Source organism: Panulirus ornatus, chromosome 35, assembly GCF_036320965.1.
Source record: "Panulirus ornatus isolate Po-2019 chromosome 35, ASM3632096v1, whole genome shotgun sequence".
Lineage (NCBI taxonomy): Eukaryota > Metazoa > Arthropoda > Malacostraca > Decapoda > Palinuridae > Panulirus > Panulirus ornatus.
In genome coordinates, this window is record NC_092258.1 from 14,662,378 (window position 1) to 14,681,806 (window position 19,429).

A 19,429-nucleotide genomic window follows, 5' to 3' on the forward strand; every position below is an offset into this window, starting at 1 on the left:
CATTTATTCTCAGTCAGTATCACGTATGCTGTCGGGGCAGATATTGAAGAAGACGTGAATTCTACAGAAGTTAACCTTTCGTGACCGCAGTTTGCTCACAGTGGAACCTAATAACAGCGGTTTTATGTAATGGAAGAAATACATCAGTGACTGATTAACAAATACAGATTTATGTTGCGTGTGTGTGTGTGTGTGTGTGTGTGTGTGTGTGTGTGTGTGTGTGTGTGTGTGTGTGTATTTTATCCTTGCTAATCATATAGTTGTGTGTCTCCATCAGGCACATGTGCATGGTGATGCGCGGAGTGCAGAAGATCAACGCTAAGACCACCACATCTACCATGATGGGCGTGTTCAGGGACGACCCCAAGACGAGGGAGGAGTTCCTCACCTTACTGAAGTAGAGTCGTGGTTCCCTGGGTCAGCACGGGGCGCGGGCTGTGGCCAGGGACAAGCATCCCAAACAGGAACAGCGTCGAGTGCCGGCCTCAGTGGCCACCTGTGTTAAGGTGGTGGCTGCAAGAGACACGGGATAGAATGAAGACCGGAAAGATAAAACAAGAATAGAGAAATATAGAGCATGACAAGAGTAGGAAGAACGGGCGAATGTATCAAGAACATTGTATTGTGTGATGGAGTGGGACTGTTGATGGAGGGTGATGGTGTGAAGCGATCTCCTGAGAGTGACAGGTTCTATGCTTCCTATATAACAAATGTCTTCACAAAGTATATCAGTCATCCTGCCGTGTCTTAAACTCTTATTTTCTCTCATTTTATTTTATCTCACAAAAAAAAACATTAGTTTATGTTTTCTTCTTATCTGAGACGATGTTTTTAAAATAGATGTCCTTGACGTTTCTTCACTACGCTCAGATGAACTTGGCACATAAGCCTTTCCTTCCACTCAGAATGGAATTAGTGGACGGTGGGGGTCGGGTGGAAAGTGCCGGGGAGAGTAAGAAGTCAGTTTGGTTATCAGTTGTTCTAATGGACTGAAACGAAGACGTCCAAACTATGATGAGAGGAGCTGTCAGGTAACCGTTTTAACTAGATCCTACGTGCACGACTTTTTAGAAATTCATATCCTTACCTAAATATTAACGTTAGTATCGACTTAAATGAAAATCTTATTGTTTCTTCTAGTTGCAAACTTATTGTGGATTATAGAGGGAGGTTCGTAACTGAAGTAAATGATTAAGACTAAAGGAATACTGATGAAGTAAGAAATTGCCGTGAATTGACCGAGTTCAGAAAAATGAAACCTACCAATCGAGTGAAAATGGACGGGACTTACCCGCCAAGTTCACCTGAACGGAGTTCAGAAACATCGTAACTTTTCATCTTAGACGCCAAACTTCTTGTATCTCAATTGTTCTTAGATGCTTCTGCAAAATATGAGTCTGGAGTATTATCATATTATCCACATTAGGTCCTGATTGGCACGGAACTTTTCACGATTTCATGTTTCAATTTTTCATTTTTTTTTTATGTTCTGACGGTATTCCCAGTGACCAGCGAGACTGTTGTACGTTAATGTTTATGCCAAAGACATTATAGGCTCGGGTGTGTGCTAGACTGTGGTCTCCTCGGGTGTGTGCTAGACTGTGGTCTCCTCGGGTGTGTGCTAGACTGTGGTCTCCTCGGGTGTGTGCTAGACTGTGGTCTCCTCGGGTGTGTGCTAGACTGTGGTCTCCTCGGGTGTGTGCTAGACTGTGGTCTCCTCGGGTGTGTGCTAGACTGTGGTCTCCCACCAACCTTGATACAGTTGCAGTACCATCCTCCACATGATGTGGTAGCGACGGTGCCATCCTCCACACGCTGTGGTAGCGACGGTGCCATCCTCCACATGCTGTGGTAGCGACGGTGCCACCCGCCACACGCTGTGGTAGCGACGGTGCCATCCTCCACACGCTGTGGTATGCGTCCCACCAGTGGTATGCGTCCCACCAGTGGTATGCGTCCCACCTGTGGTATGCGTCCCACCAGTGGTATGCGTCCCACCAGTGGTATGCGTCCCACCTGTGGTATGCGTCCCACCAGTGGTATGCGTCCCACCTGTGGTATGCGTCCCACCAGTGGTATGCGTCCCACCAGTGGTATGCGTCCCACCTGTGGTATGCGTCCCACCAGTGGTATGCGTCCCACCAGTGGTATGCGTCCCACCAGTGGTATGCGTCCCACCAGTGGTATGCGTCCCACCAGTGGTATGCGTCCCACCAGTGGTATGCGTCCCACCAGTGGTATGCGTCCCACCAGTGGTATGCGTCCCACCAGTGGTATGCGTCCCACCAGTGGTATGCGTCCCACCAGTGGTATGCGTCCCACCTGTGGTATGCGTCCCACCAGTGGTATGCGTCCCACCTGTGGTATGCGTCCCACCAGTGGTATGCGTCCCACCAGTGGTATGCGTCCCACCAGTGGTATGCGTCCCACCAGTGGTATGCGTCCCACCAGTGGTATGCGTCCCACCAGTGGTATGCGTCCCACCAGTGGTATGCGTCCCACCAGTGGTATGCGTCCCACCAGTGGTATGCGTCCCACCAGTGGTATGCGTCCCACCAGTGGTATGCGTCCCACCAGTGGTATGCGTCCCACCAGTGGTATGCGTCCCACCAGTGGTATGCGTCCCACCAGTGGTATGCGTCCCACCAGTGGTATGCGTCCCACCAGTGGTATGCGTCCCACCAGTGGTATGCGTCCCACCAGTGGTATGCGTCCCACCTGTGGTATGCGTCCCACCAGTGGTATGCGTCCCACCAGTGGTATGCGTCCCACCAGTGGTATGCGTCCCACCAGTGGTATGCGTCCCACCAGTGGTATGCGTCCCACCAGTGGTATGCGTCCCACCAGTGGTATGCGTCCCACCAGTGGTATGCGTCCCACCAGTGGTATGCGTCCCACCAGTGGTATGCGTCCCACCAGTGGTATGCGTCCCACCAGTGGTATGCGTCCCACCAGTGGTATGCGTCCCACCAGTGGTATGCGTCCCACCAGTGGTATGCGTCCCACCAGTGGTATGCGTCCCACCAGTGGTATGCGTCCCACCAGTGGTATGCGTCCCACCAGTGGTATGCGTCCCACCAGTGGTATGCGTCCCACCAGTGGTATGCGTCCCACCAGTGGTATGCGTCCCACCAGTGGTATGCGTCCCACCAGTGGTATGCGTCCCACCAGTGGTATGCGTCCCACCAGTGGTATGCGTCCCACCAGTGGTATGCGTCCCACCAGTGGTATGCGTCCCACCAGTGGTATGCGTCCCACCTGTGGTATGCGTCCCACCAGTGGTATGCGTCCCACCAGTGGTATGCGTCCCACCAGTGGTATGCGTCCCACCAGTGGTATGCGTCCCACCAGTGGTATGCGTCCCACCAGTGGTATGCGTCCCACCAGTGGTATGCGTCCCACCTGTGGTATGCGTCCCACCAGTGGTATGCGTCCCACCAGTGGTATGCGTCCCACCAGTGGTATGCGTCCCACCAGTGGTATGCGTCCCACCAGTGGTATGCGTCCCACCAGTGGTATGCGTCCCACCTGTGGTATGCGTCCCACCTGTGGTATGCGTCCCACCAGTGGTATGCGTCCCACCAGTGGTATGCGTCCCACCAGTGGTATGCGTCCCACCTGTGGTATGCGTCCCACCAGTGGTATGCGTCCCACCAGTGGTATGCGTCCCACCTGTGGTATGCGTCCCACCTGTGGTATGCGTCCCACCAGTGGTATGCGTCCCACCAGTGGTATGCGTCCCACCAGTGGTATGCGTCCCACCAGTGGTATGCGTCCCACCAGTGGTATGCGTCCCACCAGTGGTATGCGTCCCACCAGTGGTATGCGTCCCACCAGTGGTATGCGTCCCACCAGTGGTATGCGTCCCACCAGTGGTATGCGTCCCACCAGTGGTATGCGTCCCACCAGTGGTATGCGTCCCACCAGTGGTATGCGTCCCACCAGTGGTATGCGTCCCACCAGTGGTATGCGTCCCACCTGTGGTATGCGTCCCACCAGTGGTATGCGTCCCACCAGTGGTATGCGTCCCACCTGTGGTATGCGTCCCACCAGTGGTATGCGTCCCACCAGTGGTATGCGTCCCACCAGTGGTATGCGTCCCACCAGTGGTATGCGTCCCACCAGTGGTATGCGTCCCACCAGTGGTATGCGTCCCACCAGTGGTATGCGTCCCACCAGTGGTATGCGTCCCACCAGTGGTATGCGTCCCACCAGTGGTATGCGTCCCACCAGTGGTATGCGTCCCACCAGTGGTATGCGTCCCACCAGTGGTATGCGTCCCACCAGTGGTATGCGTCCCACCTGTGGTATGCGTCCCACCAGTGGTATGCGTCCCACCAGTGGTATGCGTCCCACCAGTGGTATGCGTCCCACCAGTGGTATGCGTCCCACCAGTGGTATGCGTCCCACCAGTGGTATGCGTCCCACCAGTGGTATGCGTCCCACCAGTGGTATGCGTCCCACCAGTGGTATGCGTCCCACCTGTGGTATGCGTCCCACCAGTGGTATGCGTCCCACCAGTGGTATGCGTCCCACCAGTGGTATGCGTCCCACCTGTGGTATGCGTCCCACCAGTGGTATGCGTCCCACCAGTGGTATGCGTCCCACCAGTGGTATGCGTCCCACCAGTGGTATGCGTCCCACCAGTGGTATGCGTCCCACCAGTGGTATGCGTCCCACCAGTGGTATGCGTCCCACCAGTGGTATGCGTCCCACCAGTGGTATGCGTCCCACCAGTGGTATGCGTCCCACCAGTGGTATGCGTCCCACCAGTGGTATGCGTCCCACCAGTGGTATGCGTCCCACCAGTGGTATGCGTCCCACCTGTGGTATGCGTCCCACCAGTGGTATGCGTCCCACCAGTGGTATGCGTCCCACCAGTGGTATGCGTCCCACCAGTGGTATGCGTCCCACCAGTGGTATGCGTCCCACCAGTGGTATGCGTCCCACCAGTGGTATGCGTCCCACCAGTGGTATGCGTCCCACCAGTGGTATGCGTCCCACCAGTGGTATGCGTCCCACCAGTGGTATGCGTCCCACCAGTGGTATGCGTCCCACCTGTGGTATGCGTCCCACCAGTGGTATGCGTCCCACCAGTGGTATGCGTCCCACCAGTGGTATGCGTCCCACCTGTGGTATGCGTCCCACCAGTGGTATGCGTCCCACCAGTGGTATGCGTCCCACCAGTGGTATGCGTCCCACCAGTGGTATGCGTCCCACCAGTGGTATGCGTCCCACCAGTGGTATGCGTCCCACCAGTGGTATGCGTCCCACCAGTGGTATGCGTCCCACCAGTGGTATGCGTCCCACCAGTGGTATGCGTCCCACCAGTGGTATGCGTCCCACCAGTGGTATGCGTCCCACCAGTGGTATGCGTCCCACCAGTGGTATGCGTCCCACCAGTGGTATGCGTCCCACCAGTGGTATGCGTCCCACCAGTGGTATGCGTCCCACCAGTGGTATGCGTCCCACCAGTGGTATGCGTCCCACCAGTGGTATGCGTCCCACCAGTGGTATGCGTCCCACCAGTGGTATGCGTCCCACCAGTGGTATGCGTCCCACCAGTGGTATGCGTCCCACCAGTGGTATGCGTCCCACCAGTGGTATGCGTCCCACCAGTGGTATGCGTCCCACCAGTGGTATGCGTCCCACCAGTGGTATGCGTCCCACCAGTGGTATGCGTCCCACCAGTGGTATGCGTCCCACCAGTGGTATGCGTCCCACCAGTGGTATGCGTCCCACCAGTGGTATGCGTCCCACCTGTGGTATGCGTCCCACCTGTGGTATGCGTCCCACCTGTGGTATGCGTCCCACCAGTGGTATGCGTCCCACCAGTGGTATGCGTCCCACCAGTGGTATGCGTCCCACCAGTGGTATGCGTCCCACCAGTGGTATGCGTCCCACCAGTGGTATGCGTCCCACCAGTGGTATGCGTCCCACCAGTGGTATGCGTCCCACCAGTGGTATGCGTCCCACCAGTGGTATGCGTCCCACCTGTGGTATGCGTCCCACCAGTGGTACGCGTCCCACCAGTCGCATGCGTCCTGTCAGTGATATGTATCTCACCAGTGGTATGCGTCCCACCAGTGGTATGCGTCCCACCAGTGGTATGCGTCCCACCTGTGGTATGCGTCCTATCAGTGGTACGTGTCCCACCAGGTTAGAAACACTGTTTTACACCTCCTTGTAAAGTAATGATAAGAATTGGTAACATTTATGCCTTGCCACTAAGGCAGAGTCACTAATACAAATTACTCAGGCACTGTATCGCAGCTGCTCCTATAGCAGCCCCATCTCTAAATCTTCTTCAACCTCTCTCTACTGATCTCTCGCTACACCATAGCGTGAAAATCACTTCCTATGCAGATGAACTCAGAATCACATCAGAGTATCTTGACATTACATCGCACCCTTATAACAGTGTCCCATCGAAAACAGAATGTCTGCATTGCTACATAAATCTGCTGTCATCATTTTAACCTCTGACATACATGTACACTCCCATCCAGACTGAGTGTCACATGTAACATTCTCTCTCCACATCTCAAGGATCAACACAAAAGTCAAAGACACCAAACACTCCTGAGGACATTTATTGATACCAGATTTGGACAAGAAGAATCGCTTGGCATCCTTAACATAAAGTACATACACTCCACACTAAACTACTCTCACCGCATTGTCATCCATCGTATCAAAAGTGGATATACCATGGCCAAATAATACCCATCCTCACCCAGACAAAAATAAGAAATGAAATGAAGCACTCAGAACAAATAGTACTTCCCAGTAACCACAAACAGAACCCGCACAATCAAAAACACTTTTAATATAATTTTCCTTCAGTAAACCTGGCATTCAATACAGAAAGACTTTCATTTTCGTGAAGAATATTATGCTCAGAAGTTAGGTATTCCGATGAGTAACCCTCTTTCACGAGCGTTAAGTAATTCTCCATCAACCCTATTACATCCTTCCTCTAGTCTCATTAACGCCACATAGAAATCCATCTCATTTTCTGAATACTTTTCACACACATTCTTGAAAACCACCATCTGATCCGCACATACTCTACCAATTCTGAAACCACGCTGCTTCTACCCAGGTTAATGCTCTGTACATGCCTTCACCCTCTCAATCAATACCCTCCCATACAATTTATCAGGTACACTCAACAAACTTATACCTATGTAGTTTGAATCTTCATTTCTATCCACTTGCCCTTATACAATGGCACTATAAGTGCATTCTGCCAATCCTTAGGCATCTTACTTTGATCCATTCATATAATGAAAGTCCTTCCCAACCCTTCAACAACACAGTCACCCCCTTGCTTAATAAATTCAACTGCAATAACATCCACTCCTGCTGCCCTGCCACATTTCTTCTCGCATAAGTCACCAAATTATTCTCCATGACCCTCTCACTTCGCGTACCATCGTGACCCAAACACCCTATATCTGCAACTCTATCATTAAATACATTCAACAGTCCTTCAAAGCATTCACCAGCTATATTTCACTGCATCACTAACCGTTACCACTTCCCTATTTGCCTCCTACACTGATGTTCCTGTTTGTTATATTGCTTTTTGCACATTATATACCACCTTCCAAAACATCTTATTCTCCGTAACGTTTAATGATACCCGCTCACCCCAACTTTCGTTTGCTCTTTTTTCAGCCTCTGCATCTTCGTTTTTACTTCCTGCTGCTTTCTCTTGTATATTTCCATCATTTGCACTCCTCCTTGTAAGTACCACTCAAACGCCTCTCTTTTCTCTATCATTTGCAACTTCATTTCATCATCTCACCATTCAATATCCTTTCTAATCTGTCCACCTCCCGCCTTTTGCTTGCCAAATATATATATCTCTCTCAAATGCTTCCTAAATACATTCCATTTCTCACCCACTCCCCTTGTTTCATTTACTCTCACATTTTGCCATTCTGCACTCAATCTCTCCTGGTATTTCAACACACGTCTCCTTTCCATTCTACTTATTCTTATTTCCATTCTACTTATTCGTTCACATTCAGTCTCTAGCTGTCATGTATAATGCACCGAAACCACAGCTCCCTTTCCACATCCAGGCCCAACAAAACTTTCCATGGTTTACCCTAGACGCTTCACATGCCTTGGTTCAATCCATTGACAGCACGTCGACCACGGGATACCACATCGCTCCAATTCACTCCATTCCTTGCATGTCTTTCACCCTCCTGCATGTTCAGGCCCCGATCGCTCAAAATTTTTTTCACTCCATCTTTCCACCTCCAATTTGGTCTCCCACTTCTCCTCGTTCCCTCCACCTCTGACACATATATCCTCTTTGTCAATCTTTCCTCACTCATTCTCTCCTTGTGACCAAACCATTTTAAAACACCCTCTTCTGCTCTCTCAACCACACTCTTTTTATTACCACACATCTCTCTTACCCTTTCATTACTTACTCGATCAAACCACCTTACACCACATATTGTCCTCAAACATCTCATTTCCAGCACATCCACCCTCCTCCGCACAACTTTATCTATAGCCCAAGCCTCGCAACCATATAACATTGTTGGAACCACTATTCCTTCAAACATACCCATTTTTGCTTTTAGAGATAATGTTCTCGCTTTCCACACATTTTTCAACGCTCGCAGAACTTTCGCCCCCTCCCCCACCCTGTGACTCACTTCCGCTTCCGTGGTTTCATCCGCTGCCAAATCCTCTCACAGATATCTCAAACACTTCACTTTCTCCAGTTTTTCTCCATTGAAACTTACCTCCCAGTTGACTTGTCCCTCAACCCTACTGTACCTAATAACCTCGCTCTTATTCACATTTACTCTCAACTTTCTTCTTTCACACACGTTACCAAACTCAGTAACCAGCTTCAGTTTCTCATCCGAATCAGCCACCAGCGCTGAATCATCAGTGAACAACAACTGACTCACATCCCAAGCCCTTTCATCCACAACAGACTGCATACTTGCCCCTCTCTCCACAACTCTTGCATTCATCTCCCTAACAACTCAATCCATAAACAATTTAAACAATCATGGAGACATGACGCACCCCTGCCACAAACCTACATTCACTGAAAACCAATCACTTTCCTCTCTTCCTACACGTACACATGCCTTACATCCTCGATAAAAACTTTTCACTGCTTCTTAGTACCTTCCACAGAGCATCTCTATCAACTCTATCATATGCCTTCTCCAGATCCATAAATGCTACATACAAATCCATTTGCTTTTCTAAGTATTTCTCACATACATTCTTCAAAGCAAACACCTCATCCACACATCCTCTGCCACTTCTGAAACCACACTGCTCTTCCCCAGTCTGATGCTCTGTATATGCCTTCAGCCTCTCAATCAATACCCTCCCATATAATTTACCAAAAAACTCAAAAAACTTATACATCTGTAATTTGAGCACTCACCTTTGTCCCCTTTGCCTTTGTACAATGGCACTATGCAAGCATTCCGCCAATCCTCAGGCACCTCACCATGAATCATACATACATTAAATAACCTTACCAACCAGTCAACAATACAGTCACACCCTTTTTTAATAAATTCCACTGCAATACCATCCAAACCCGCTGCCTTGCCGGCTTTCATCTCCCGCAAAGCTTTTACTACCTCTTCTCTGCTTACCAAATCATTTTCCCTAACCCTCTCACTTTGCACACCACCTCGACCAAAACACCCTGTATCTGCCACTCTATCATCAAACACATTCAACAAACCTTCAAAATACTCACTCCATCTCCTTCTCACATCACCACTACTTGTTATCACCTCCCCATTAGCCCCCTTCACTGAAGTTCCCATTTGTTCCCTTGTCTTACGCACTTTATTACCTCCTTCCAAAACATCTTTTAATTCTCCCTAAAATTTAATGATACTCTCTCACCCCAACTCTCACTTGCCCTCTTTTTCATGTCTTGCACCTTTCTGTTGACCTCCTGCCTATTTCTTTCATACATCTCCCACTCATTTGCATTATTTCCCTGCAAAAATCGTCCAAATGCCTCTCGCTTCTCTTTCACTAACAATCTTACTTCTTCATCCCACCACTCACCACTCTTTCTAATCTGCTCACCTCCCACGCTTATCATGCCACAAGCATCTTTTGCGCAAGGCATCACTGCTTCCCTAAATACATCCCATTCCTCCCCTACTCCCCTTACCTTCTTTGTTCTCACCTTTTTCCATTCTGTATTCAGTCTATCCTGGTACTTCCTCACACAAGTCTTCCCAAGCTCACTTACTCGCACCACTCTCTTCACCCCAACATTCTCTCTTCTTATCTGAAAACCTCTACAAATCTTCACCTTAGCCTCCACAAGATAATGATCAGACATCCCTCCAGTTGCACCTCTCAGCACATCAACATCCCAAATTTTCTTTCGCGGCCTTAAAAATTAACACATAATCCAATAAAAAGCTGTCCCGGCCATCTTCCTACTTCATACGTATACTTATGTATATCTCGCTTTTTTAAACCCGGTATTCCCAATCACCAGTCCCTTTTTTAGCACATAAATCTACCAGCTTTTCACCCTTTTTAATTTACAAAACTGAACACCAATTATTCCTCAACTGCCACATTACTCACCTTTGCATTCAAATCACAAAAACACTATAACCCGGTTTTTGTGCATCAAAACCAGTAAACACTCATTCAAACTGCTCCCAAAACACTTGCCCCTCTGATCTTTCTTTCATGCCCAGGTGTATGTGCACCCAAAAATTTACCCCTCTCTCTCCCCCCCCCCTTTCAGTTTTACCCCTATAATCTAGAGTTTACTTTCTTACACTCTATCACTACTCCCACCACTCCCGTTCCTGGAGTAGTACTTTTCCCTTTCCCCTTGAAAAGAGCAAGGTTTATTATGCAACAGTAGTGTTTAAGACAAGTCAATTGGGAGTGAAGTTTGAATGGAGAAAAACTGGAGGAAGTGAAGTGTTTTAGATATCTGGGAGTGGATTTGGTCACAGGGTGGGGGAGGGGGCGAAAGTTCTGGGAGCGTTAAAAAAATGTGTGGAAGGCGAGAATATTATCTCGGAAAGCAAAAATTGGGTATGTTTGAAGGAATAGTGGTTCCAACAATGTTATATGATTGCGAGGCGTGGGCTTGGATAAGTTGTGAGAGGAGGGTGGATGTGCTAGGAAATGAGATGTTTTAAGGACAATATGTGGTGTAAGTGGTTTGATCGAGTAATGAAGGTAAGAGATATGTGTGTAATAAAAAGAGTGTGGTTTTAGAGAGCAGATGAGGGTGTTTTGAAATGGTTTGGTCATAAGGAAATAATTAGTGAGGAAAGATTGACAAAGAGCATATATGTGCAGAGGTGGAGCGAACGAGGAGAAGTGGACACCAAACTGGAGGAGGAAGGATGGAGTGAAAAACATTTTAAGCGATCGGGGCCTGAGCATGCAGGAGGTGAAAGCGTGCAAGGAATAGAGTGAACTGGAACGATGTTTTATACCAGGGTCAACGTGCTCTCAATGAATTAAACCAGTGCAAGTGAAGCGTCTGGAAACCATAGAAATTTCTGGGGTTTGGATTTGGAGAGGGAGCTGTGGGAGACTGATTGTGAACGAATGTAGCCATTTTTATCTTTTCCTTGGCGCTACATCACGTGCGCGCTGGTAGAGGGAGGTCTATTTCATGTGTGGTAGGGTGGCGATGAACCAAAGCTCCCCTTCCACATCCAGGCCAAACAAAAGTTTCCATGGTTTACCCCAGATGCTTCACATGCCTTGGTTCAATCCACTGACAGTACGTCCACCCTGGTTCAATCCACTGACAGTACGTCCACCCTGGTTCAATCCACTGACAGTACGTCCACCCTGGTTCAATCCACTGACAGTACGTCCACCCTGGTTCAATCCACTGACAGTACGTCCACCCTGGTTCAATCCACTGACAGTACGTCCACCCTGGTTCAATCCACTGACAGTACGTCCACCCTGGTTCAATCCACTGACAGTACGTCCACCCTGGTTCAATCCACTGACAGTACGTCCACCCTGGTTCAATCCACTGACAGTACGTCCACCCTGGTTCAATCCACTGACAGTACGTCCACCCTGGTTCAATCCACTGACAGTACGTCACCCTGGTTCAATCCACTGACAGTACGTCCACCCTGGTTCAATCCACTGACAGTACGTCCACCCTGGTTCAATCCACTGACAGTACGTCACCCTGGTTCAATCCACTGACAGTACGTCCACCCTGGTTCAATCCACTGACAGTACGTCACCCTGGTTCAATCCACTGACAGTACGTCCACCCTGGTTCAATCCACTGACAGTACGTCCACCCTGGTTCAATCCACTGACAGTACGTCCACCCTGGTTCAATCCACTGACAGTACGTCACCCTGGTTCAATCCACTGACAGTACGTCACCCTGGTTCAATCCACTGACAGTACGTCCACCCTGGTTCAATCCACTGACAGTACGTCCACCCTGGTTCAATCCACTGACAGTACGTCCACCCTGGTTCAATCCACTGACAGTACGTCCACCCTGGTTCAATCCACTGACAGTACGTCCACCCTGGTTCAATCCACTGACAGTACGTCCACCCTGGTTCAATCCACTGACAGTACGTCCACCCTGGTTCAATCCACTGACAGTACGTCCACCCTGGTTCAATCCACTGACAGTACGTCCACCCTGGTTCAATCCACTGACAGTACGTCACCCTGGTTCAATCCACTGACAGTACGTCCACCCTGGTTCAATCCACTGACAGTACGTCCACCCTGGTTCAATCCACTGACAGTACGTCCACCCTGGTTCAATCCACTGACAGTACGTCACCCTGGTTCAATCCACTGACAGTACGTCCACCCTGGTTCAATCCACTGACAGTACGTCCACCCTGGTTCAATCCACTGACAGTACGTCACCCTGGTTCAATCCACTGACAGTACGTCACCCTGGTTCAATCCACTGACAGTACGTCCACCCTGGTTCAATCCACTGACAGTACGTCCACCCTGGTTCAATCCACTGACAGTACGTCCACCCTGGTTCAATCCACTGACAGTACGTCCACCCTGGTTCAATCCACTGACAGTACGTCCACCCTGGTTCAATCCACTGACAGCACGTCGACCCTGGTATACCACATCGTTCCAATTTACTCTATTCCTTGCACGCCTGTCACCTTTCTATAATATGTTCAGGCCCCGATCGCTCAAAATATTTTTCAGTCAATACTTCTACCTCCAATTTGGCCTCCCACTTCTCGTTCAATCCACCTCTGACACACATATTCTCTTTGTCAATCTTTCCCCATTCATTCTCTCCATGTGACCTAACAATTTCAATACACCCTCTTCTGCTCTCTCAACCACACTCTTTTTATCACCACATATCTCTCTTACCCTTTATCACTTACTCGATCAAACCAACTCACACCACATATTGTACTCAAACATCTCGGTTCCAACACATCCACCCTTCTCTGCACAACCCTATCTATAGCCCACGCCTCGCAACCATATAACATTGTTGGAACCACTATTCCTTTAAACATACCCATTTTTGCTTTCTGAGATAATGTTTTTGCCTTCCATACATTCTTCAACGCTCCCAAAACTTTCGCCCCCTCCCCCACCATGTGACACTTCCGCTTCCATGGCTACATCCGTTGCCATATCCACTCCAAGATATCTAAAGCACTCCAGTTCCTTCAGTTTTTATCCATTCAAACTTACCTCCCAATTGACTTGTCCCCTATCTCTACTGTACCTAATAACCTTGCTCTTATTCACATTTACTCTCAACTTTCTTCTTTCACACACTTAACCCAACTCAGTAATCAGCTTCTGCAGTGTCTCACCCGAATCAGCCACCAGCGCTGTATCATCAGCGAACAACAACCGACTCACTTCCCAAGCTCTCTCATCAGTAACAGACTACATACTTGTCCCTCTCTCCAAACCTCTTGCATTCACCTCCCTACCAACCCCATCCATAAACAAATTAAACAACCATGGAGACATCACGCACCCCTGTCGCAAAACGACATTGACTGAGAACCAAACACCTTCCTCTGTTCCTACTCGTACACGTGCCTTTCATCTTCGAGATAAACTTTTCACTGCTTCTAACAACCTGTCTCCTATACCATATACTTTTAATATCTTCCACAGAGCATCTCTATCAACTCTATCATATGCCTTCTCCAGATCCATAAATGCTACACAAATCCATTCATCTTTCTAAGTATTTCTCACATACATTCTTCAGAGCAAACACCTGATCCACACATACTCTACTACTTCTGAAACCACACTGCTCTTCCCCAATCTGATGTTCTGTACATGCCTTCACCCTTTCAATCAATACCCTCCCATATAATTTCCCAGGAATGCTCAACAAACTTATATCTTTGTAATTTGCACACTCACCTTAATCCCCTCTGCCTTTGTACAATGGCACTATGCATGCATTCCGCCAATCCTCAGGCTCTTCACCATGAGTCATACATGCATTGAATATCCTCACCAACCAGTCAATAACAGAGTCATCCCCTATTCCAATACCATCCAAACCCTACGCCTTCTTGGCTTTCATCTTCCGCATAGCTTTTACTACCTCTTCTGTGTTTACCAAATTATTCTTTCTGACCCTCTCACTTTGCATACCACCTCGACCAAAACACCCTATATCTGCCACTTTATCATCTAACACATTCAACAAACCTTCAGAATACTCAATTCATCTCCCTCTCACATCACCCATACTTTTTATTGCCTCCTCATTAGCCCTCTTCACCAATGTTCCCATTTGTTCTCTTATCTTACGCACTTTATTTACCTCCTTCCAAAACATCTTTTTATTCTCCCTACGATTTAATGATACTCTTACTCCAACTCTCATTTGCCTTATTTTTCATCTCTTGCACCTTTCTCTTGACCTCCTGCCTCTTTCTTTTATACATCTCCCAGTCATTTGCACTATTTCCCTACAAAAAATTGTCCAAATGCTTCTCTCTTCTCTTTCACTAATAATCTTACTTCTTCATCACACCACTTTCTAATCTGCCCACCTCCCACCCTTCTCATGCCACAAGCATCTTTTGCGCAGACCATCACTGCTTCCAATTCCCATTCCTCTCCCACTCCCCTTACGTCCTTTGCTCTCACATTTTTCCATTCCGCACTCAGTCTTTCCTGGTACTTCCTCACACAAGTCTCCTTCCCAAACTAACTTACTCTCACCACTCTCTTCACCCCAACATTCTCTATTCTTATTTGAAAAACTTTGCAAATCTTCACCTTCGCCTCTTCAAGATAATAATCAGACATCCCTCTAGTTGCACCTCTCAGCACATTAACATCCAAAAGTCTCTCTTTCACGCGTCTATCAATTAACACGTAATTCAGTGACGCTCTTTGGCCATCTCTTCTACTTACATATGCATGCTTATGTATATCTCTCTCTTTAATCCAGGTATTCCCAATCACCAGACCTTTTTCAGAACACAAATCTACATGCTCTTCATTATTACCATTTACAACTCTGAACACCCCATGTACACCAATTATTCCCTCAACTGCCATATTACTCAACTTTGCATTCAAATCACCCATCACTATGATCCGGTCTCGTGCATCAAAACTACCACCACACTCACTGAGCTGCTCATAAAACACATGCCTCTCATGATCTTTCTTCTCATGCTCAGGTGAATATGCACCAATAATCACCTATCTCTCTCCATCTACTTTCAGTTTTTTCCATATCAATCTAGAGTTTACTTTCGTACACTCTATCACATACTCCCACCACTCCTGTTTCAGGAGTCGTGCTACTCCTTCCCTTGCTCTTGTCCTCTCACCAACCCCTGACTTTACTCCCAAGACATTCCCAAACCACTTTTCCCCTTTACCCTTGACCTTTGTTTCACTCAGATCCAAAACATTCAGGTTCCTTCCTCAAACATACTACCTATCTCTCCTTTTATCTCATCTTGGTTACATCTACAGTCACTTAGACACCCTACTCCGAGCCTTCGAGGAGGATGAGCACTCCCCGTGTGATTCCCTCTTCTGTTTTCCCTTTTAAAAACTTAAAATACTTGGAGGAGAGGGTTTCTATCCCCCTGCTCCCGTTTCGTTTGGTCGCCTTCTACGACACGCAGGGAATGCGTGGGAAGTATTGTTTCTTCCCTATCCCCAGGGGGTAATATATATATATATATATATATATATATATATATATATATATATATATATATATATATATATATATATATATATATATTTACATATATATATATATATATATATATATATATATATATATATATATATATATATATATATATATATATATATATATTCTTTTTTTTTTTTCAAACTATTCGCCATTTCCCGCGTTAGCGAGGTAGCGTTAAGAACAGAGAACTGGGCCACTGAGGGAATATCCTCACTTGGCCCCCTTCTCTGTTCCTTCTTTTGGAAAATTAAAAAAAATTGAGAGGGGAGGATTTCCAGCCCCCCGCTCCCTCCCCTTTTAGTCGCCTTCTACGACACGCAGGGAATACGTGGGGAGTATTCTTTCTCCCCTATCCCCAGGGATAATATATATATATATATATATATATATATATATATATATATATATATATATATATATATATATATATATATGTATATATATATATGTATATATATATATATATATATATATATATATATATATATATATATATATATATATATATATATATGTATATATATATATGGGTAAAACTGAAAGTTGATGGAGAGAGATGGGTGATTATTGGTGCATATGCACCTGGGCATGAGAAGAAAGATCATGAGAGGCAAGTGTTTTGGGAGCAGCTGAATGAGTGTGTTAATGGTTTTGATGCACGAGACCGGGTTATAGTGATGGGTGATTTGAATGCAAAGGTGAGTAATGTGGCAGTTGAGGGAATAATTGGTATACATGGGGTGTTCAGTGTTGTAAATGGAAATGGTGAAGAGCTTGTAGATTTATGTGCTGAAAAAGGACTGATGATTGGGAATACCTGGTTTAAAAAGCGAGATATACATAAGTATACTTATGTAAGTAGGAGAGATGGCCAGAGAGCGTTATTGGATTACGTGTTAATTGACAGGCGCGCGAAAGAGAGACTTTTGGATGTTAATGTGCTGAGAGGTGCAACTGGAGGGATGTCTGATCATTATCTTGTGGAGGCTAAGGTGAAGATTTGTATGGGTTTTCAGAAAAGAAGAGTGAATGTTGGGGTGAAGAGGGTGGTGAGAATAAGTGAGCTTGGGAAGGAGACTTGTGTGAGGAAGTACCAGGAGAGACTGAGTACAGAATGGAAAAAGGTGAGAACAATGGAAGTAAGGGGAGTGGGGGAGGAATGGGATGTATTTAGGGAAGCAGTGATGGATTGCGCAAAAGATGCTTGTGGCATGAGAAGAGTGGGAGGTGCGTTGATTAGAAAGGGTAGTGAGTGGTGGGATGAAGAAGTAAGAGTATTAGTGAAAGAGAAGAGAGAGGCATTTGGACGATTTTTGCAGGGAAAAAATGCAATTGAGTGGGAGATGTATAAAAGAAAGAGACAGGAGGTCAAGAGAAAGGTGCAAGAGGTGAAAAAAAGGGCAAATGAGAGTTGGGGTGAGAGAGTATCATTAAATTTTAGGGAGAATAAAAAGATGTTCTGGAAGGAGGTAAATAAAGTGCGTAAGACAAGGGAGCAAATGGGAACTTCAGTGAAGGGTGCAAATGGGGAGGTGATAACAAGTAGTGGTGATGTGAGAAGGAGATGGAGTGAGTATTTTGAAGGTTTGTTGAATGTGTTTGATGATAGAGTGGCAGATATAGGGTGTTTTGGTCGAGGTGGTGTGCAAAGTGAGAGGGTTTGGGAAAATGATTTGGTAAACAGAGAAGAGGTAGTAAAAGCTTTGCGGAAGATGAAAGCCGGCAAGGCAGCAGGTTTGGATGGTATTGCAGTGGAATTTATTAAAAAAGGGGGTGACTGTATTGTTGACTGGTTGGTAAGGTTATTTAATGTATGTATGACTCATGGTGAGGTGCCTGAGGATTGGCGGAATGCGTGCATAGTGCCATTGTACAAAGGCAAAGGGGATAAGAGTGAGTGCTCAAAGTACAGAGGTATAAGTTTGTTGAGTATTCCTGGTAAATTATATGGGAGGGTATTGATTGAGAGGGTGAAGGCATGTACAGAGCATCAGATTGGGGAAGAGCAGTGTGGTTTCAGAAGTGGTAGAGGATGTGTGGATCAGGTGTTTGCTTTGAAGAATGTATGTGAGAAATACTTAGAAAAGCAAATGGATTTGTATGTAGCATTTATGGATCTGGAGAAGGCATATGATAGAGTTGATAGAGATGCTCTGTGGAAGGTATTAAGAATATATGGTGTGGGAGGCAAGTTGTTAGAAGCAGTGAAAAGTTTTTATCGAGGATGTAAGGCATGTGTACGTGTAGGAAGAGAGGAAAGTGATTGGTTCTCAGTGAATGTAGGTTTGCGGCAGGGGTGTGTGATGTCTCCATGGTTGTTTAATTTGTTTATGGATGGGGTTGTTAGGGAGGTGAATGCAAGAGTTTTGGAAAGAGGGGCAAGTATGAAGTCTGTTGTGGATGAGAGAGCTTGGGAAGTGAGTCAGTTGTTGTTTCGCTGATGATACAGCGCAGGTGGCTGATTAGGGAGAGAAACTGCAGAAGCTGGTGACTGAGTTTGATAAAGTGTTTGAAAGAAGAAAGCTGAGAGTAAATGTGAATAAGAGCAAGGTTATTAGGCACAGTAGGGTTGAAGGACAAGTCAATTGGGAGGTGAGTTTGAATGGAGAAAAACTGGAGGAAGTGAAGTGTTTTAGATATCTGGGAGTGGATTTGGTCACAGGGTGGGGGAGGGGGCGAAAGTTCTGGGAGCGTTAAAAAAATGTGTGGAAGGCGAGAATATTATCTCGGAAAGCAAAATTGGGTATGTTTGAAGGAATAGTGGTTCCAACAATGTTATATGATTGCGAGGCGTGGGCTATGGATAGAGTTGTGCGCAGGAGGGTGGATGTGCTGGAAATGAGATGTTTAAGGACAATATGTGGTGTAAGGTGGTTTGATCGAGTAATGAAAGGGTAAGAGATATGTGTGGTAATAAAAAGAGTGTGGTTTAGAGAGCAGATGAGGGTGTTTTGAAATGGTTTGGTCATATGGAAAGAATGAGTGAGGAAAGATTGACAAAGAGCATATATGTGGCAGAGGTGGAGCGAACGAGAAGTGGGACACCAAACTGGAGGAGGAAGGATGGAGTGAAAAACATTTTAAGCGATCGGGGCCTGAGCATGCAGGAGGGTGAAAGGCGTGCAAGGAATAGAGTGAACTGGAACGATGTTTTATACCAGGGTCGACGTGCTCTCA

At 46.9% G+C, this 19,429-nt stretch overlaps 1 protein-coding gene across 1 annotated transcript in view; it reads left to right on the forward strand.

Moving 5' to 3' along the window:
- The window catches only part of Pu (GTP cyclohydrolase punch), a 39,269-nt gene extending 38,501 nt beyond the window's left edge, over nucleotides 1-768 (forward strand). Inside the window, exon 7 of the mRNA XM_071683114.1 lies at nucleotides 278-768. Coding sequence (XP_071539215.1) covers nucleotides 278-401 — 124 coding nt within the window. The 3' untranslated portion in view covers nucleotides 402-768. The remainder of the gene's footprint in view (nucleotides 1-277) is intronic.
- The last annotated feature ends 18,661 nt before the right edge of the window (nucleotides 769-19,429 follow it).